The sequence below is a fragment of the Brassica rapa genome, chromosome A07, assembly GCF_000309985.2.
Source record: "Brassica rapa cultivar Chiifu-401-42 chromosome A07, CAAS_Brap_v3.01, whole genome shotgun sequence".
In the NCBI taxonomy this organism is placed as follows: domain Eukaryota; kingdom Viridiplantae; phylum Streptophyta; class Magnoliopsida; order Brassicales; family Brassicaceae; genus Brassica; species Brassica rapa.
In genome coordinates, this window is record NC_024801.2 from 26914133 (window position 1) to 26935842 (window position 21710).

Below are 21710 nucleotides of genomic sequence, written 5' to 3' on the forward strand. Positions count from 1 at the left end.
TTGATGGGTTCAAAATAGCTTAAGATTGCATTATTGTTTTCATTATGATCGCCTATAATACACTTGATGGCTTCTTGTTGACTCTCGGTTGCTGACTATTATCAGCTTCAGTTCACAATCTAATACTTTTCTTCTCCTTCATGTTGTTTCAAAGCTAGTAGCTTCAGTTCACAATTTTCTTCTCCTTCATGTTGTTCACGAAGCTAGTAAAAATACAAGAGAGATAACACGATGTCTAATATCCATAACCAAGAACAAAAAAATCCAAAACCAAGCAAAACGAGTAAATCAAGTAACCAACACCATAATGAAAACAAGCTAATCAAAAGCAAGAAAAATCCAAAACAACGAACTGACTAAATCACTCTGTCGCATGTAGCTCTGTTATGATTCTCTTCGCCACATCGACTGCATCTGCGCCTCTTCTTTTCTTCAGCTCCTTGCGATGAACGAAGTTTGTCTTCGACCGTCTCGTATCTGCGCTTTCTTCTCCTTCCTGCTCCTCTTCTTGATTCAGGAGGTTCCACATTAGCATTCCAGACATCATCTGGAACAACCCAACTATCCTCCGGAACACCTATTGGATTGATAGTTTCTTCATAAGCTGTTCTCCAAGTGGAAGTCGTGTACATTTCATCCGTTAGTGAGGATGGGGCTCGACCAACTGTTAAACCAGCCTTGATTGCGTGTCTACATGGGATTTTCAGTAGGTCGTATTTCCCACATGAGCAGGTTCTTCTATCCAAATCAACCAGGCAGTCGATTGTATCTCCGCGAACCAAAAAACGGTACTCATCAACTGGCTGAACCAGAAACGTTTTACCCTTATTAATCCGCCTGTCTATCTTTTTCTCGATGGCAATAGTTAATGGTTTTGTGTGCTTCCTGCTTCGTGTGCGCCGTTCGAAGAACCAACGGGTCAGCATTTCTCTGATGCTATCCAACAAAGGAATGACTGGATACTCTCTTGGTGTGCGCAAAGCAGAGTTTATTGATTCAGCTGGGTTAGTCGTTCTGATGTCATACCTGAATCCTGGAAACTGACAGCGAGCCCACTTTGTAACATCTGCATCTGTTAAATATTTTCCAATAGCTGGACTAATATTGCAGACAGCTTGGAATCGCTTCTGAAAATCAATGACTCTATAAGCTTTAGAAGCTTTTGCAATTAATCCAGCCAGTCCCTTTCCTCTGTAATGTGTGACCACATTATTCAACAAATGGTGGATGCAAATTCCATGATGAGAAAGAGGATACACATTCTCTATTGCCTTACAAAGTGAGGCATTTCTGTCTGACACAAAAGCTAGAGAATGCTCGTCCGCAATAACAACCTTTAGCTGTCTCATAAACCAATCCCATGAACGATCATTTTCTGAGTCCACAACCGCAAACGCAACAGGATACAAGTTAGAGTTTCCATCTAAAGCGGTCGCAGCAAGTAAGACCCCTTTGTATTTGCTCTTCAAAAATGTCCCATCTACCACAAGAACTTGTCGCATGGCTGTCTGAAAACCTCGTACTGATTGGCCAAACGAAACGAAGAGAAATCTGAATCTACCATCAACATCGGTTTCATAAAACGTATGTGTTCCTGGATTAGCTTCTCTCAGCATGTGCAAGTACTTTGGAATTTTTCCAAAACTCTTCTCTGGAATACCTCTAACCATGCTAATTGCAAACTCCCGAGCATCCCATGCTAAGGACTTAGATATCTCACATCCATGTTCCATCCTCATAATCTGTATGACATCATTTGTTTTGGGACCTTCTTTCACACCATCATACCTATGCATTATTAGACTGCCAATTGTCTTTGCAGAAGCTGTCCGACCACCATTATTCATACTCGACGCAGCGCATGTATGATCCGCCACATATTTTTTGATGATGAAATATGTGGAACCTGATAACCCCTCAGCTCGAACACTCCATTTGCAAGGGTTGTATTTGCATCGGATGTACCAAAGGTTTCTGTCAGATTTCACAACTTTGTAATCGAAATTATGCGTCATTGCCGACATTTCCATAGTTGCTTTCAACATGGTTTTGTTTTGAAACGTTTCACCCCTCTTCACAACATCCACCAAAGAAAACCGAACACTTTTTCCATTATCGTCTTCTTTTGCTTTAATGGCGAGAACATCATCTTCTTTATTGGCGTTTGAGTTGGAATTATCTTCAACATCCTTGCTTGATTCAGATGAACGAACACTGTCAGCTCGAGGTGGAAACGAGGAAGGTTCACCTTGTTCTCTGATAGGCGAGCTAGATTTCTCATTATCAACCCCAATGTTGCTGTTGTTTCCACTGATAGGTGAAGTAGACACACACAACCTTGTAGAAGTTTTTCCACGTACATAAGTAAGAAAATTTTTGACTTGCCGATCACTCTCAATGATAACTGGAGGACAGTCTATTGAACCGATTAACTCCATAGGTAAGTAGCTTAACTCAAGCTCGACAAGGTTTTGGTCAATTCCAAAATCTTCTAAAACCATACGGCTTAGGTCTTCAAAGGAACTTGTCAATTCCATGTACAATACTCTACCTCGTTTGTTCGTATCAACCGCAAATCCCCATCCTTTAAGGGGATCAAATTTCCACAACCCACAAGAAGCATAGATATGCATCTTCTTCAACAAGAAATTCAAAATTTTTGGATGAAAAATATCAAAATCCTCTCACCAAGAAGAAGACCACGATTTTTTTTAAAAAAATTTACTTGGAATACACGAAATTTAAGGAAAATAGATTTAGAAGATATTCTCTTACCAGATTATGGAGATATTTAAGGAAACTATACAATTCGAAATTCGTAGAACGTACATTACGTTGTCCGAAGAATAAAGGAATGTGGTAGATTATGGAATAATATTATGGCAGACTCGTAAACATGGCAGATTTTGTCATTTGGCCTCTGTAGTTATATCAGGAAATAATAGTAAATCAAATCTACCGTAGTTCAGAAATAAAAGTTATGGTAGTCGTTTACTTCTACCATGTCTACCGTAGTTCAGAAATAAAAGAAAGAGTAGTCGTTCAATTCTATCATGCTAGAATTATAACAAATGGTCGATTTAAATTTCTGGTGTTTGCAGATATTTATGTAGTTAACCGAATATGCAATCTACATCCTCGTAGACACTAGATTATGTTTTCTGCCATCGGTAGACCAAAATATGAAATTGTGTTCCACAATTATTTAGTCAACCAAAGTATTTTTCATATGTTTGTCTCTTGTTTATATACATTTTGTATATTTTTCCATATTTTTAGGATTCTTAAAATAATTGATATGATTTTTCAAAGTTCATCAGGGGTACCTAAGTCCAAATCTGACCAAAAAGAGATTTATGGCAAAGGGACAATGTACTTGTTTTTCTATTCCGTTTTGGCAATTTTTTCTATTTTATACGATTAAATATCAAGAGGAGCTTTACCAACAAAGGGCCTTTGATTTGTTGAGAAATCCATACACTCGGGGTTGACATAGACACACATATACACTTGGGGACCAATGTTCTACATATATGCGGCATATTGGTATAAAGGCCCTTTCCTAAATGGCGCAGCGAATTTCTCATTTTATATGATGTTGTGTATTCTCTTTTGGATTTGATCTTGATGCATTAAATTTAAGAAAGTAAACGCTATACATACCTAACAACATAAATATATGCTTTCACGTGTTATTTTTGGTTAATTAATACTTTTAACCGGTTCAACTGGATTGGACGGTTTACACAATCAGAGCCACCGGTACTGTCTTGAACCAAGGGATATGTCAATATGTGATGAAGAAGAGAAGCATCTTTTCTCTGATTCGCTGAAAATGCCCAAACTTGTGAACTTTGGGGAATAAAGGTTTTGTTCTCTTCAGCAGAAAAGGAGCTTTTCTTAGCAATTAGAAAATTTTCATTATGTAGGGGGGAATATATGAACTTTGGGCATTTTCGGATATAACATGACAATACACTTAGGAGCATAATGTAAGACAGTTATTATTAATGATCTATGGTGAATGTCTGAATGAACTTTAGACTAGCTTCTAGATGAATGCGAATTAATAAATTTGTGAAACTAATTATAAGAAAGAGAAACATGATTAGGTAGTAGAACTGTAGAAGCTGGGGTCGTATTTTGGAAAGAATTTTGGAATTGCACTTCCAATGGTACAATTTGCATCATATGCTACTTTTCACTTGTTGCTTGAAAGTTAATTGCTGTTTAAAAAGTTTGTCTTAAGCAATTTGAAAATCATATGCAACTTGAGGGGATAACAAGTATAATACGGTTAAGAAAATCATATTTATATAATATTTCTTATGTATTTGAAAGATTGAGTTTTAAAATTATCATACATTTTTAAGATTGTACACATACTTTATTTTCTTATTATTTTTTTTTGTTTTATAATAAAAAATTTCCACTCATAGTTTTTCATTTAAATATATTTAGTTTTCGATTAAACTACATTAGTTAAATTATACATTAATTAAACTATATAAAATTTAACTTTTTAAATAGAAAAAAATTAAAACATACAAATTTTAAATAAAACGGGGGTACTGTCATTCAAAAATTTAAATATAAATAGTTTACTTTAGAAACTTTACATAATGATATTGGCCAAGAAAAAAATGGTTTATTTCTAATATACTTTTTTTTTCTTATGGTTTATTTCTACTAACCAAAAACTAATATCATTTAGACCCTAAATGTTACAAATTGTACCGCACTGCAATTAATAGTAACAAAAATATTTACATATTTACATATATGTATATATCTATGTGTTTTTATTATTATTAAAATTGTACCGTATTTATTTTACAGTTGTTCTGCATGTTACCATCCGGTTCTTTAGTATAATAACATCGTCTTCAAAATTCCGAAGAGATTCATACAAAAACAATTACTCTAGTTCAACTTATATATTTTTATCTTGATTGGATTTGATGCAGCGCAACTTAGCTAAATACTTTTTCCACTCTAATATTTTACTCTAATAGTGTACTCTATTTTTAGAGTATAAAATAGAGTGATGAACAAAAAAAAAACATGTTACTTTATATTTGGAGTAAACTTATTTTTCACTCTATTATAGAGTGAAAAATATTGTATCATTAAAGTATTTTTACTCTAAACTATATTTTAGAATGAAAAATAAAATAAGATTGGAGATGCCCTAAAAGTATTTTACAATCACACCTTTAGTGTCATGAACGGTGAGGGGCATTCAATGTGTTTTTGTACTCCAAAACCTAGTAAACGGTTTTGGGAGTAAACATCCAGAAAATGATACATGATTCATTCGTAATCAACGCACTAATCATTTTGGGATAAACCTTTCAAAAGCAATTATTACAAGAAACAAATTGAAAGCAATGATGGTATAAGATATAGATCATTGTCTTGTCAATCAAGTTAATAATTAAACGAAAAGGCTACAGAAGTAGTAGTAGAAGCTGATGATGAAAACGAAGACAAAGTTGTGTCACAAGTGTGTCTTACACTTTTTTTTTTTTTTTGATCAACTGTGTCTTACACTATCTGTCTTGGAAACTGGGGATTGCCTAATGGCCTTTTGAGCTTTTGTTTCAGTCACTACCGAATTCTCTCTCTCTGTATTGGCAGCTTTAGTCCCAAATCTATTCAAAACATGCAATGATATTGGGCGAAGAAACTTCTCACAATCCATGACCCTTGAGGTCTTGAATCTCCTTTCACTATATTTTTTTCCATTGCACGGCTGATATCTAAATATAATTATTATTTATTTACATATTATCAAGAGGCAACACCAGTATTTCTAAATATAATTGTAGGTATTAAATTACATGTCTTATTTAGGCCATCAATAATGTATTTTAAAAGAAGAAATATAATTGGGTTGAAATAGATTTGATTTTAATATAAGAGTGAGTTAGAAATCCCCTATATATTATTTGAGAAGCATTGCAACATTTTTTTTGTATCCATGTGTCATCACTAAAATGATTCTTAAAATCCTTAGAGAAATAGGTTGGTTCATCTAAATATATAATAAACTTTTTATTAAACCATAATAAATACATTATTAATGTGCTTCATTATTTTCTTAAATAAGATTACGGAATTGCCTAATGTGGCTAAAGTATATATGACAATTAATGATTTTGAATAATAAAGATTTGATAAAAATAAGTATGTATTATAATATATATATTTGTTTAATTTTAAGCTATTAAAATAAATTAAACAATCATAGTAACCATATAATAAAAATTAAAAATTATATATATATATATATTATATTTTGAATTTTTAAAAACGAGTATAAATTACTAAAACTGTTAAAAGTTTCACATTCAAATTTTGGGATCTATGATTTAAAACTTTTGTTATGACATGATACAAATAATTAAAAAATAATATAAGTTGAAAGTCTCATTTAATAAGTATCAAAAATAAAAGATATATAAATATATGTATCATTTTAAATTAAAATATATGTCATATAAAAATATATAAATATCTTAATTTTGAAATTTACTTTGAACATTTGTTTGATAAAAAAATTGAAAAAATATTGACAACTTAATTTTTTAAAATATTATAAATTACTTAAACCATTAATCCCACAGTAAAAATTTTGTTATCACTAATTTAGATTTTTTTGCTATAACAGATACAAATGACAAAAAAATGAGTAAAAAACATTATCTAATAAATATTAATATTAAATATATCATATATATGTTACTATCATTTAAATTTTGTTATCACTAATCCCACAGTAAAAATTTTGTTATCACTAATTTAGATTTTTTGCTATAACAGATACAAATGACAAAAAATGAGTAAAAAGCATTATCTAATAAATATTAATATTAAATATATCATATATATGTTACTATCATTTAAATTTAATTATATATCTTATCAAATAGAAAAAATATTTTTTCGATTTATAAAATTTATTTATATGTTCGCACCAATTTAATTATATAAGTAGTAGATAATGACTTTTTAATTATTCAATATATATTTATTATTTTATAATATGTTATAAACATATAATATATAAAATAATATATATATATATATATATATAATGTTCATCCCGCGCAAGACGCGGGTCTTAACCTAGTGTTCTTATAAGTTGGTGTATAAATAAAAGTGAAAACTCTAGTTTTGCTGTAAGAAAAATACACTAGTTTCATAGATGTATCAATCAAAGATTTTTTTTCTGAATACCAGATTCTTGACCCAATCCCATAATTTTTTAAAATCTAAAACCACGACATGTGATATTAGTATTTTTCCCGGGTATTTTTCAAGTGATCACTTGAACCGCAAACCTCTGATGTAATATTTTTTTTTCAGCTGAACTAACGAACAGTGGTCAATCAAAGATGTTTAATTAAATTATGGCTAGGATTGGCATTTAATCAGATAGTAGTGGTCTAGACGCCCGACGTTCGAGTGGTGAAAGATTTTCGTATAGAGCTAGTCAATCTCATCAGGTAGGTACGAAACTCCATCCATTGTTGGCTTTGTTTTAGACACGTCTTTTGACAAGAATACATACGATTTGCTCTAGTTTTTTTTTTGTCAATTCGATTTGCTCTAGTTAAAGAACAAGAACTTGGCAATTTTGTCTCCATACTTGTTACCGCTCAAGTCAAGTTCGTTGGGCCCTTGGGGCCTTTTCGTTAACAAGATTCATGTTTCCAATCTGAGTCGTTGAATCTATGAACTCAATACCAGCCCAATACCAACCCAATACATGGCTTGCATCAATGTCGCCTGGTGCATGAGATAGCTAGTGAATTCCTTTCCCATTTTCTCCCATTCGGAATATTAAACTGAACCAACGGTGAAAAGTCTTTAACTTCTTACATAGTCTAATTAACTTATCTATGAAAACAAAGGAGCACTGACTCGAAACGTATTAGTTTGGAAGCGTCTGTATGCCACCTTGATCTGCTCTTCCTCTGCATCTCATCCAACTCTGTACTCAAAAACCAGACAACACAGAACCAAACCCAAGAATGATTATGAATTGTGTTTCACTCAGAAATCTTAATTCATATAAGATATGTTTAGATTGGTTTCTTATATAATATAAATTCCATGTACAATGTATTCTTGTCTATCAACATCTCCGATTTGATAAGAACGTTGCTTACCTAGCTAAGTCAACTCTAAAATAGAAATGTAAGAAACAGTGTGGTGCATTCAGTGGGATTTTTGGTATTACCATTCAAAAATGAGCATTGATATATATTGAGCATTGACCATTCAAAATATATTTGATATATTTGGTACCATCAACTGGAATCTTATTACCGGCCGTTTTCACTTCCCTAATCAGAGAATCCAGTACCAATTCATCAACCCCAGAACAAGATCCGGCCCGATGAAGATCTTATCTTCTTGAGTCTTGATAAAGTCAAATTAACACTAGCTCTGCCAAACCAGTCCCTTAGGTTACATTAGACAGAGCAGTTAACCTTTCATAGGCATAGATAGGCGGTGGAGAAATCAACCAAAAACTATTACTAACGTACTACTTGCGAATTAATAGCACGATGACAGATTCGTCACTGCACGAAAGCATGGCGCCTATCTTAAAGTCGTCCATGATCTTGCAAAAGATTTCGAATTCTTAAAATTAATCAACATATATTCTAAGGAAAAAAACATATTGCATATTATCGATTTATCAATGAAGAATGGTTAATTAACATCTGTTTCATAATTTCCTATCCTAGTTCTATACCTCATGCAACGAACTTTGAAATCTCTGTCTAATCACTAAAATTGTGTAACTATGACGTGGTCAAGATCTTTAATTTGTTGAGTCTTCACAAAGTAAAATTAACCAAGGCCCGCCCATGTGAACGATATAGCATTAGCTCAAAGCCAACAAAGCCGCTTGGGTTACACTAGATAGAGGCTAGCTAACCTACTAGCATTTCACTATAAATAGAGGTCAATCTTACTCTTATTTCTTTACACTTCACAAAAATTAATCGAAAACAGTTTTCTAGTAGTCATGATTAAGTTTGTTTCCATCATCACCCTTCTCTTTGCTGCTCTCGTTCTCTTTGCTGCTTTTGGTGAGTTGTGATCTTATCATATGCATGGCAAAATTAGTTTAACATTTTTATATTTTTATTTTCAGATTATTTGATTTAATCATGAATTTCATGATAAATGTATATACAGAATCACCAACAATGGTGGACGCGCAGAAGTTGTGCCAGAAGCCTAGTGCGACGTGGTACGGATTATGTGGAAATAGTAATAATTGCAAGAACCAGTGCATCAACCTTGAGGGAGCACGACATGGATCTTGTAACTATATTTTTCCATATCACAGGTGTATCTGCTATATCCCATGTTAATCTACCAAAACTCTGTAGTGCTTGTGTGTTTATTTACATTCAATAAGTCGTGTCACTCTCTGAGTGCCCTTATGACATGTACCAAGTATGTTAATGTATGTTTTCTGTGATACTATAAAGTTTTATGTACTACGTACTACCGTTTCTTTTAGCATATTTATGTGTCTGCAACACACCCACACTATTGGACATAAAGATTGAGAACATCATTTTCTAGTAATAATAATAACAAAGAGTGCACAGCTAAGGATGAGGTATGTTGAGGATGCAGTAAAAACATATAAAGTTTCGAACAAAAACGAAAACATTAGAGACTTAAACTCAAATGGAAGCGTCCGGAATGTTCTGGACAATGGAAGCGTCACATGCCCCCACAAGTATCATAACCTATGCAGTAACAAATAACACAATACAACAATAAACTCTACCTAGCAATATTTTTTCTGTTTGAGAAGACACTAAATCAGTTAATTACTAATTAATCACGTACGACTATGATTCCCTTGATGAGTCGATGCCGACATACGTGTAATAATTATCAGGTGAGTTTCTAGGACTGATTATTACATCAATAAGAGAGAAAGAGTTAGGGTTTTTATATGTGATTTATTTTATTTAGAAAGAGTACCACCAGGCTTAACAGTAGAATCATTAACGTACTAAAGGATGATGGCCTCTTTCAAATGGTTATTTTAAGAAAAAAATGTTTTTGATCGATTTGTTACTTGACAAATAAAAATTTGATACCTGTCGTCAGGTAGAAAATCGAAAGATATAAATCGAAAAGGAAAATATGAATGGGCTGTTAATGGAATAATAACAGCTAAAGCCTCATAACTTGTAGAAAAAGAATTCCACATAATTCGCGGTTTGTCAAGGCTCGCTCTTACGTGATATTTGAAATGGCTCAGCTAATTTCTGCAACGCTATCGAAAACTGAATTCTGGATTTTCTTGTTCTTGTGTATTAGGAGAGGATATGTTAAAGCCCTGCTGCTAAATACTAATACTGAAGCAAATTTTGGATTTTGTGATTGTGATGAACTGTGGAGGTGGAGGAAGCTGTGGAACTTGCATTGTTGAGGCATATCACTTCATGCTATCATATTAACTCTGTTGAAATCACAGAAAGCTAGCTACAGAAAACGACGTCATGGGATATCCGGCATCCGAGAAAACGAGATTAAGCCCACCAGTTATGTGGTAAGTGTCAACGTTGAGAACGGCTATTGGTAATATAAGAATGGTAGAGCTAGTAAGCTGAACGCACCGGATCGGGTGGTTGATGCCAAGCGAGCTATGTTATATTTTTGATTTAGATCAGTTTGGTTGAAACAGAGGTTGTAATCAACATTGATGCCCTTTTGGGTTTTAAAATAAATATATATTTTTTAAACTTCATAGTATGTTTTGGGGATGCAAGAAACCTGATTACTAGTTGGATTGGCCAATATGTTTTGGGGATGCAAGAAACCTGATTACTAGTTGGATTGGCCAAATAAATTCCGTTGTTATAACATTGGGAAGCAGATACAAAGTAAGTGCGGTCACAACCTCATCGTCTATTGGATAGGTAGCTAGTGTCTTCATATCACAGTTTTCACTAAAGATTTTGTATGGTAAGCTTAATTTCTATTTTCTTAGCAGATGAGTACTAGACTGCCAAGTCAGTTGGCAAACCTAACTGAAGTTGACATTGATTCTAACTTGTGCGAATATGTATAAGATTTACTTCTTCAGAACTTAACGTGCACTTATGATTCAACATCTTGGTTTAATAATTCCAAGAAATATATTTTGGGCTAAATAGATTATAAGATAGTATCGAGATTATTTATTGCATCAAGCAACTGGCCAATCATATATAATATCCTTTTTTATCCACTCATATTATCCTATTCTAGTTCTATACTCTCTCATGCAACTAACTTTGAAAAATCTCTGACGAATCACTAAAATTGTGTAACTTTGACTTTGTCAAAATGTTTAATTTCTTGAGTCTTCACAAAGTAAAATTAACCAGCCGCCCATGTGAGCGATGTATCATTAGCTCAAAGCCGAAGCAGGTTGGGTTACACTAGATAGAGACTTATAGAGACAGCCTTCCATAGGTAAAAGATATGTGGTGGAGAAAACAGGTCATCGAATTTGAATATAGGGCCAGACTTATCTTCTATATCGTTACTAGAAGACAATATATGTTTGATTTGTTTGGTTACCACGTTACTGTGCGATGCACAATTAAAGATTAACCTACTAGCATTTCACTATAAATAGAGATCGATCTTACGCTTATTTCTTCACACTTCATAAAAATCCATCAAAACAAATTACTAATAGTCATGGCTAAGTTTGTTTCCATCATCACCCTTCTCTTCGCTGCTCTCGTTCTCTTTGCTGCTTTTGGTGAGTAGTGATCTTATCATAAGCATGACGAAATGATTTTTAAATATTTATTCTTCAGATTATTTGATTTAACCATGATAAATATGTATACAGAAGCACCAACAATGGTGAAAGCGCAGAAGTTGTGCGAGAGGTCTAGTGGGACATGGTCAGGAGTATGTGGAAATAACAATGCTTGCAAGAACCAGTGCATCAACCTTGAGGGAGCACGACATGGATCTTGCAACTATGTTTTCCCATATCACAGGTGTATCTGCTACTTCCCATGTTAATCTACCAAAACTCATTGGTCTACCAAAACTATGTGGTGCTTGTGTGTTTATTTACGTTCAATAAGTCTGTGTCACTCTATGAGTGATCTTATGACATGTACCAAGTGTGTTTATGTATGTTTTTTGTGATACTATAAAGTGTCATGTATTTGTGTACCACAGTTTCTTTTAGTCTATTTATTAATTTATCTGCATCACTCCCACAATTGGACATAAAGATTGAGAACATTATTATCTATGCATAAGGAAGGATTAGGTATGTTCGAATATAAATTAAAACATTAGAGACTAAACTTAAATGGAAGCGTCGAGAATGTTAACAATGGGACGAGCTTTACACATGGCATGCATCGGTGTCGCTAGGTGCATCATGCTTCCTTCTTTCATATCAACATAGTCTTTTCCAACTCTCTCCCACTCGAAACACTGAACCAATGATCCCAAAGCCAGGTTCACTAACTGTTGAGCTAAACCAGACCCGGGGCAAGCTTGTCGTCCAATCCCAAATGGTATCAACTTTTAATCCGCACCTTTTTTCTCAAACTTTTCTGGTTTGATTTTTTCCGGGTCTTCCCATACATATGGATCTCTATGCATGGCCCATACGTTCACCAACAACATTGTTCCACGTGGAACATCGTATCCTGCCACCATGCAGTCCTCAGATGCCACATAGGGGAGAAGAGTCGGAGCTACCGGGTATAGGCGTAGGGTCTCCGATACGATGTTTTCAAGATAAGGGAGATTTTTAATATCAGATTCAGTTCTTGCTTTTTTCAATATCTCTGGATGGTTTAGCAAATTCGAGATCGCCTCCCCGCAAGTATCATAACCTATCCAGTCAAAATAATTAAAAATCACAATAAACTCGTATTTTTGAAGAATCAAAATAATTAAAAATCAGAATAAACTAAGAAAAACATTATTGGTGTATCTTAGGTCGAATCTTAAGGGTGGGGGACCACAAAAATTGTAAAACCGAGGAGAGAAGTTTGTTAATTAAGAGACGTTTTGGTTTGGTTCTTGTACTGTTTGCGGGTCCCACTGACGCGTGGCGGCCTGCGATTGATTCATTTTTTTTTTTTTAAAGAAGAAAGAAAAAAATTTAAGAACCCTGAGAAGCCCTTACCGATAATGATGCCCTAAGGGGTTATTGGTAAGTGAATTCTTGTGAACTTTGAAAATTTTGAGATTCTAATTGTTATTGGTTGTTGGATTTCAAAAATCTTATTAGAATTAATTGTTATTGGTTTAAATTTTTTAAAAATCCATTCAAATTCTATTATTCAAAAAGTTTAGTTATTACTGATTTTCTAATTCTAACTAAATCTAGTATTAATGGAAGATGAATTCTATTCATTTTTACTAATAACACTCAATTATCCATGTGATTTTCAAAATCCATATAATAAAAAAACTAGAAAACAAAATAATTATACTTATTAAATATCTATTGCACTTTAAATCCAAAACTATAATTCATTATATTTTATATACTTTTACATTTTTGGATATATAATTATTTTTATATTGTTTTATCATTTTTGAATATATAATTATATTTATAAATATTAAAAAAATAAAAATAAAAATTTTAAGTGAAACATTCGTCTACAATGGAGTAGGAGGAGATGACATACGTACGTGAGTTTGTTTCCGAGGCGGAGGCTGAATATTGCAGCACCACCAAGAGATCTAGAAAGGGACAATAATGTGCTGTGCAGCGGCAGTTTAAGGAGGTGGAGGTGTCCGATTCACAGGCTATGGTCTTGTCGGGGTCGGAGGTAGGTTATATTTTATGTGTGTTTTTACCAAACAAAAGATTTAAACAGAGGATTAAGAAGCCTAATAAAATTAAGCGATACGTCGCCATGGCATATATGACGGAAATACTTTGTGATAGTGTGAAACATGTGAATTGAAGTTATATATGCATACCGAGGGCGAATGTCCGTGGATCATAGCTTTGTCAATTAATTTTTGATGTATTATATCAAACAAGGCAATGTTTATCTTTTAACTGATTTGATGTGGATATTAGTCAAAAATACAACGAGACTTTGACATGTGTAGATTTCATTTTTCACCCACAAAATAAATAAATAGAGGATGAAGACAACATATCAAATTAGCTGACAAATGTTTTGGAACATTGTAATTTGTAGCTTTGTTTTTGCTTTATTTTTGCGGATGTGTAAGCATCATAACTAATTTTAAGATTAAATAAAGAAATAATGCAGATAACTGAATTTAGAATGTACGTATGTGTACATTAATTAGTCAACAAAATATTGTAAATAGTGGTAATAGATCATCTAAATGTGATACACATGTCAGCATTTGTTATTCACTAATTTACTAGAAATAATAATTAAAAAAAATCTAAATCCTTTGGTGTTTTTTTTAATCATTGACAGATTATGACAATCCTACTTTAACCCCAGATTAACCCCTTTGTTGATTACTTAATTTAGGAGGAAAATAATTTATACCAAGGAGCTAAAAGAGAAAATTATAAAACCCATATTTCTTTACAAAATAAAATAATATATCTATATATAATATTACTACATAATCGTTTAAACGAGAAATAAAAAATGAAAAATAGTTCTATCGTTTAAAAGAAAATAATAGTAATAAATTATTACTACATAATCGTAAACCCCCATATTACTATTTATAGTGAGAAACTCTCGTAAAATAGTAATAAAAATCAAAATAAAGAGAATAAAACTTAGAAAAATGAAAAATAGTTCTATTTAGAGAGACTTTCATTTAAATTTGAGAGATTCTAATGCCACTTGTCTCATTCTAAATGGTAAAATTCATTTTAAATAATAAAATTTAATTACATAATTAGTTTATCTTAAAATAGTAATGTGTATATTCATTTATAGAGATTTATGGATAATGGTGTTCTTAGAACATGTCTATTAAAAAGTTTTCAAGAGATTTTAAAATGAATATTATATTTTGAAGTAGTGAAAAAGCAAAGAGAGGATGAAAAAATGATACCCATAAAAACCCCACAAAACACTTGTATATTTATAGGTTGGTTCAATTTTGAAAAATTAAAATTTAATTGTATAACTATATTGTATAAAATAATAGTATTTTTTGAAAAATAATTTTTTTTTCTTGGTAAAATGTTAAATTATTATACCAAGTTTTCAATTTTTTACAGACAGCACACAGAAAACTAGTAGCGGTTGAAACATAAATAAACTAAACACAAAGGATCTACGCAACGAAAAAACTAAATGAAGCAACGGAGCAGCAGACTCTGAACGAGACTGTAACGTAAACCTGACGGACCAGAAGACGAGTCAATAACAGAAAGAGCTACCAGTCGCCGCGAGCTACCAGAGAGAAAGGCGCTCTCAAACCTTGAAACACACGGTTCCTACAGCTTCCGAAAAACTCAAACCCCATAAACTGCCCAAAGAATCACATCCCGGACACGCTAGCTAACCCAAGAAACACCTAACCGGCAGCACGAAGAGGATCTCGCAACCGACGATGCCGTCGTTCGCCGAAGAGCGTTGAAGATTGCTGCCTCCAACACAACAACCCGTGACCGTATACATCCCTTGAACCCAAGGCCCATATAGAGCAGTGGGACCGGCCAGAAACGCCTCCTCAGGAGAAGCACCACCATAATTAATCGCCACCGAAGTCATGGATGGAGATATCCTTTTGAGTTTCATCTAAATTAATAAATTACCTTATTGATTTAACGTATTACGTACGTTCAAGGGTTTATATATACACAATCAAAAAACTTTTCAGTGAAACCATTTAGCCACTTAGTATATGCATCTCTTATTAAAACCCAAATCCCCGTTTTCTAAAACGTTTTCAGCTGTGTAGAAGTATGCACAATGATCTCCCTGTAGATATAGAAAGTAGATACTCAAAATATCTTAGCTCAAATGCCCTACGTCTATTGTAATATATATATGTTGTACATTCATTCTAATAGAATCATTCAGCCTATTACCTTATATGGTATCAGAGCTTAGGAAAACCTAATACACCTTCTAAAATTTTTTCTTTGGCCGCCATTATCATCTTCTTCATCTCTTCCGCTTCTTTATCTCTTCTTTCATCATCACCATGTCTGTATCTCCGGCCAATCAGAGTGAAACTATCAACGTTTCCGACTCACGAACCATCACTAATGTCAATATGACAAATGTGACTAAGCTGAACTCCACAAACTATATCATGTGGAGTCGCCAGGTTCATGCGTTGTTCGATGGTTATGATCTTGCGGGGCATCTCGATGGCTCTGTTGAGATCCCACCACCTACCATTGACAACGATGGCGTTACCGCCACGAACCCGCTGTTTCTCGTCTGGAAACGTCAAGATCGTCTGATCTACTCGGCTCTTCTTGGAGCGATCTCGACATCACTCCAGCCTCTCCTCTCTGTTGCACAAAATGCGAATGAGATCTGGACAACCCTGTCCTCGACGTACGCAAAGCCGAGCCGAGCTCACTTCAAACAGTTGCGACAGCAACTCAAACACTGGAAGAAAGAAGAGAAGTCCATTGATGACTACATGCTTGGACTGACGACTCGGTTTGATCAAATTGCTTTACTTGGTAAGCCTCTGGATCATGAAGACCAAATTGAGTATGTGGTTGAAGGTCTTCCAGAGGAGTACAAAGTGATCATTGATCAGATTGAAGGGCGCGATACACCACCATCTCTCACGGAGGTTCATGAGCGTCTTCTCAACCATGAGGTCAAGCTGAAGACGGCTGTGGTTGCTTCGCCGGTTCCTGTTTCAGCAAATGCCGTGACCTACAATGGCAACAAGCAGAGCAACCACAACAACAACAAGCCAAACAATCAGCAGCGCTATGGAGGCTCCAACAAGTACAACAACAATCGCAACACAACCTGGCCGCCTCAACAGAACTACTCTCCACGTCCTGACAACCGTCAATTACGTGGCTATCAAGGAAAGTGTCAACTGTGTGGCATTTTTGGACATAGTGCTCAGCGCTGCTCACAGCTACAGAGCTTTGGATCTTCCTCTGGTCAGTTCAACAGCCCTGCTTCATGGAACCCACGTGCGAACCTTGCGACTTCATCTCAGTACAATCCAAACAATTGGATCTTGGACAGCGGCGCCACTCACCACCTGACGACTGATCTCAACAACCTTGCGCTTCATCAGCCTTACAATGGCGGTGAAGAAGTCACCATTGCCGATGGTACCGGTCTTTCGATCTCGCATATTGGTTCCGCTATACTTCCCACACCTTCTCATTCTTTTCCTTTACGTGATGTTTTATACGTACCTAATCTCCATAAAAACCTTGTCTCTGTTTACCGTTTATGCAATGCTAACCAAGTATCGGTTGAATTCTTTCCTGCCCATTTTCAGGTGAAGGATCTCAGCACGGGGGCGCGATTGCTCCAAGGCAAAACTAAGAACGAGCTCTACGAGTGGCCACTCCCACCCACCAAAATCACCACCTATCTCGCCTCACCATCACCCAAAACATCACTTGCTTCGTGGCACTCAAGACTTGGTCATCCTTCTTTACCTATTTTAAAAACCCTTGTGTCGCAATTTTCATTACCCATTTCTGATTCAATAAAACAGTTTTCTTGCGTTGATTGCCTTACCAACAAATCCCACAAACTTCCCTTTCACACAAATACCATAAAATCTGACAAACCACTCCAATATCTCTATAGTGATGTCTGGACATCTCCAATTGTGTCATCAGATCACTACAAATACTACCTCATCTTTGTAGATCATTTTACCCGGTATACTTGGCTTTATCCTCTCAAACAAAAATCTCAGGTTCGAGAAACCTTCATTGCCTTCAAAGCCCTTGTAGAAAACCGATTCAAGACCCGCATTGTGACACTTTACTCAGATAATGGCGGCGAATATATAGGACTACGGTCCTTTCTTGCTACCCACGGCATCTCTCATCTTACCTCACCGCCTCACACACCCGAGCACAATGGTATTTCTGAACGGAAGCATCGTCATATTGTTGAAACTGGATTGACTCTACTTGGGAAATCGGCAGTCCCGAGATGCTACTGGCCATTTGCGTTTGCAGCCGCTGTGTACCTGATCAACCGTATGCCGTCTCCAGTCACGCAAAATGTGTCTCCTTATGCGAAGCTCTTTGGTCAACAACCAAACTATCAGAAACTTCGTGTCTTTGGGTCCCTTTGTTTCCCATGGTTGCGACCGTATGCGCAAAACAAGCTTGATGTGCGATCAATCCCATGTGTGTTCCTTGGTTACTCCTTGACGCAGAGCTCATATATTTGCTTGGATCCCAAGACACAACGACTCTACTCTTCCAGACATGTTCAGTTCCTTGAAGATACATTCCCTTTCCGTACACAAACATCTCCTTCAGCCCCATCTCACCCGTGCCCTGAACCTGACCATCCAGCTAGCTCCAATCCTGAACTCATAGTGGTACCACTCGGCCAGACTCGTTCCACCGTGCCAACGTGCTCTGTCCAACACCAGAATCTGCAGCAGTCATTGTCTCCGACGAACTCTCTGGTTTCGCCAGACAATGCGAGTCCGTCTATCCCGAGCTCTGATTCAACTCGTGGAGACCAGATGGGCTCGGAAAGATCAACAGGTATGTTTCCTCACCCTTTGTCTACAAATACTGAACCCACAAATGTAAACCTTCCCAGTGAACCAGTTCCCACAAATGTACCTCAACCACCAAACTCACCTTCACAGTCCGGAACCCAAAGCCAAAATCCTGCTCCGCCAGCACCCCCTAACCAACACTCCATGAAAACCCGTTCCAAAAACAATATCATCAAACCCAAATCCAAATTTTCCCTCAATATCCAAACCCGTCCCATTATCCCAACTACCGTGAATCAAGCTTTGCGAGATCGAAAATGGCGCAACTCAATGTCTCTTGAGTTTGATGCTATTACCCGGAATCACACTTATGATTTGGTTCCACCGGCTCCAAATCAGAATGTGATTGATACTAAATGGATTTTTACTCTAAAGTATCTTCCTAATGGTGAAATTGACAGGCATAAATCGAGGATTGTTGCTCGTGGTTTTAATCAGAGATATGGCATTGACTATGCAGAGACTTTTAGTCCCGTCATCAAGTCAACTACGGTCCGCTTGGTTCTGGAACATGCAGTTCGTAATGATTGGACGATCAGACAACTCGACGTCAATAATGCGTTTCTACAGGGAACTCTTCAGGATGAGGTATATGTATCTCAACCTCCTGGTTTTGTTGATAAGGACCGACCTCATCATGTCTGCCGTCTGCGAAAAGCTCTCTATGGGCTTAAACAGGCCCCACGAGCTTGGTATGAGGAACTTAAACGTACTCTATTGGCAGCTGGTTTTCGCAATTCGGTTGCTGATACTTCCCTCTTTACTTATTGTCATGGGCCACATCTGGTTTATATTCTTGTCTATGTCGATGATATTGTCGTCACAGGAAGCAGTATTCCCTTGGTTAATCAGTTCATAGCAATGTTGGCTCAGCGGTTTTCGATCAAAGATCTTGGGCACATCTCCTATTTCTTGGGTATTGAGGCAACACGGACATCAAAAGGTCTTCATCTCATGCAAAACAAATATATTCAAGACTTGCTGGCCAAGACAAATATGTTGAATGCAAAGACAGTCTCTACGCCTCTAGCCACACATCCGAAGTTAACTCTCAGGTCAGGCACACCTCTACTCAATCCCACGGATTATAGACAGGTTGTGGGAAGCTTGCAGTACTTAGCATTCACGAGGCCGGACATCGCTTATGCTGTTAATAAGCTCTCGCAGTTTATGCATCAACCAACCGAAGATCATTGGCAAGCAGCCAAACGGGTTCTCCGTTATCTTGCAGGTACATCAAAGCAAGGCATCTGGATACGCCGAGACTCACCTCCGACTCTCCATGCTTACTCTGATGCGGACTGGGCTGGTGATCCCGATGATTACATCTCCACCAACGCCTACATCATATATATTGGTACTACACCGATATCTTGGTCTGCGAAGAAGCAATCAGGTGTGGCCAGATCATCCACAGAGGCCGAGTACCGCTCCGTTGCCAACACTGCCGCCGAACTCATGTGGGTCTGCTCTCTCATGAAAGAACTTCACATCCCAGTCACCTCTTCACCGGTTATATATTGTGATAACATTGGAGCTACGTATCTTTGCGCTAATCCGGTGTTCCACACCAGAATGAAACATGTTGCCTTAGATTATCACTTCATACGAGCTCATGTTCAATCTGGTGCACTGCGTGTCTCTCATGTCTCGACGAAGGATCAGTTGGCGGATGCGCTAACAAAACCACTATCTCGTTTGCGGTTCCAAGAGCTCTGTTCCAAGATTGGCGTCAGAAACCTGCCTTGATCTTGCGGGGGCGTGTAGATATAGAAAGTAGATACTCAAAATATCTTAGCTCAAATGCCCTACGTCTATTGTAATATATATATGTTGTACATTCATTCTAATAGAATCATTCAGCCTATTACCTTATACTCCCGTCATAATTAATCGCCACCGAAGTCATGGGAGAAGAAATCTTTCGGTTAGATCCAACTGAACCGAATGTGGCTCTGGTAATTTTTGGTTTAGACTTAACCACTTGTTTTCGCTTCGTTAGTTGCTACTTGTCTGTGGCTTGTGGCTGGGGCTCTCTTAATAGGCCAGGAAAGCGTCGGTTAGTGAATAAAAATATGAATGGACAAGAAAAGGCTCCTCAGAAAATATCTGGTTGAGAAAGCAAATTAAGTGTGTAAACTATTGACTTGGTCAAGTTCTTATCCTCTAGGACCAAGTCAAAGTAGCCCCCCATAAAAAACTGAAAAGAACAACGTAGCATTGAAACCAGCCATTGTCAGCACACTGTTTATGAATTTGTCAAGATTTAAATTTATCTACGATTAAAAGGTATTTTGCGTGTTAATGTTTCCTACTAGAATACGGTCGCATGTGTTTAATTTGTGGGGTTGCCATGTTATTGAATGATTGCACAAGTAAATGACCAACTCGCCATCATTTCCCGGAGTGTTAGTCTCTTGGTTACTTCCCATGGTAATCTATACCGAAACTCTATGGTTCTTACGAATGCGTGTATTTTTATAAAATAAGTCTGTGTCACTCCATTAGTAGCCTTATGACATGTAAACCTATGTTTACGTTGGATTGCTTATAATATAAACTTTTATGCACGACGTATCTTCGTGTTCATAAAAAATAGATAGGCATATAGTATGGAGTTGTCAACGACATACACACACATATATGTCGTTTACAATTCAATGCAACAACGTATAACATTATTTTATTGAATAAGGTTTATCAAACAAGATTATCAAATTTTTTATTTTTTTGAACAAAAAACAAGATTATCAAATTTAAAAAAAAACTGATGACAAAATCATTATAGCATGAATTTCTTTTTTCTTGCGACTCAAGCAAATGCAACAATAGTTTCTTTGGATCCTCTTCACATCTACGCTAATGCAGCAAACGTAAAAAATCAGAACACTACAAATTGTGTAACTTTAACTTGGTCATGATCTCAGAACACCTCTATTGAAAAAAATATCATCGAGTATTTTTTTTACTGATAAAAG

General features: G+C 35.8%; 3 protein-coding genes and 1 long non-coding RNA gene across 4 annotated transcripts; 2 read left to right on the forward strand and 2 right to left on the reverse strand.

The window, feature by feature from the left end:
* Window positions 1-356: 356 nt before the first annotated feature.
* LOC103848899 lies at window positions 357-2633 on the reverse strand. Its single transcript, XM_033276050.1, has one exon. The coding sequence runs from the start codon at window positions 2631-2633 to the stop codon at window positions 357-359; it is 2277 nt and encodes a 758-aa protein (XP_033131941.1).
* A 4422-nt stretch (window positions 2634-7055) lies between these two features.
* LOC103832030 (defensin-like protein 4) lies at window positions 7056-9703 on the forward strand. The gene is made up of 2 exons (XM_009107989.3): window positions 7056-9110; window positions 9220-9703. Exons 1-2 carry the CDS (start codon window positions 9047-9049, stop codon window positions 9396-9398), a joined length of 243 nt encoding a protein of 80 aa, XP_009106237.1. The 5' UTR covers window positions 7056-9046; the 3' UTR covers window positions 9399-9703.
* A 1867-nt stretch (window positions 9704-11570) lies between these two features.
* Window positions 11571-12269, forward strand: LOC103832031 (defensin-like protein 4). Its single transcript, XM_009107990.3, has 2 exons — window positions 11571-11803; window positions 11897-12269. The coding sequence occupies exons 1-2, from the start codon at window positions 11740-11742 to the stop codon at window positions 12073-12075; spliced, it is 243 nt and encodes an 80-aa protein (XP_009106238.1). The 5' UTR covers window positions 11571-11739; the 3' UTR covers window positions 12076-12269.
* On the reverse strand, window positions 11898-15960 carry LOC117126911. Its single transcript, XR_004449640.1, has 2 exons — window positions 13720-15960; window positions 11898-12908 (listed from the first exon to the last, which is right to left on the reverse strand). It is a non-coding gene; the product is annotated as an uncharacterized LOC117126911 (long non-coding RNA).
* Window positions 15961-21710: the final 5750 nt, after the last annotated feature.

Coding starts and splice junctions, on each gene's coding strand:
- LOC103848899 (XM_033276050.1), bottom strand. CDS start 2,633: ATGCATATCTATGCTTCTTGTGGGTTGTGGAAATTTGATCCCCTTAAA.
- LOC103832030 (XM_009107989.3), top strand. CDS start 9,047: ATGATTAAGTTTGTTTCCATCATCACCCTTCTCTTTGCTGCTCTCGTT. Junction 9,111..9,219: donor CGTTCTCTTTGCTGCTTTTG/GTGAGTTGTGAT, acceptor ATGTATATACAG/AATCACCAACAATGGTGGAC.
- LOC103832031 (XM_009107990.3), top strand. CDS start 11,740: ATGGCTAAGTTTGTTTCCATCATCACCCTTCTCTTCGCTGCTCTCGTT. Junction 11,804..11,896: donor CGTTCTCTTTGCTGCTTTTG/GTGAGTAGTGAT, acceptor ATATGTATACAG/AAGCACCAACAATGGTGAAA.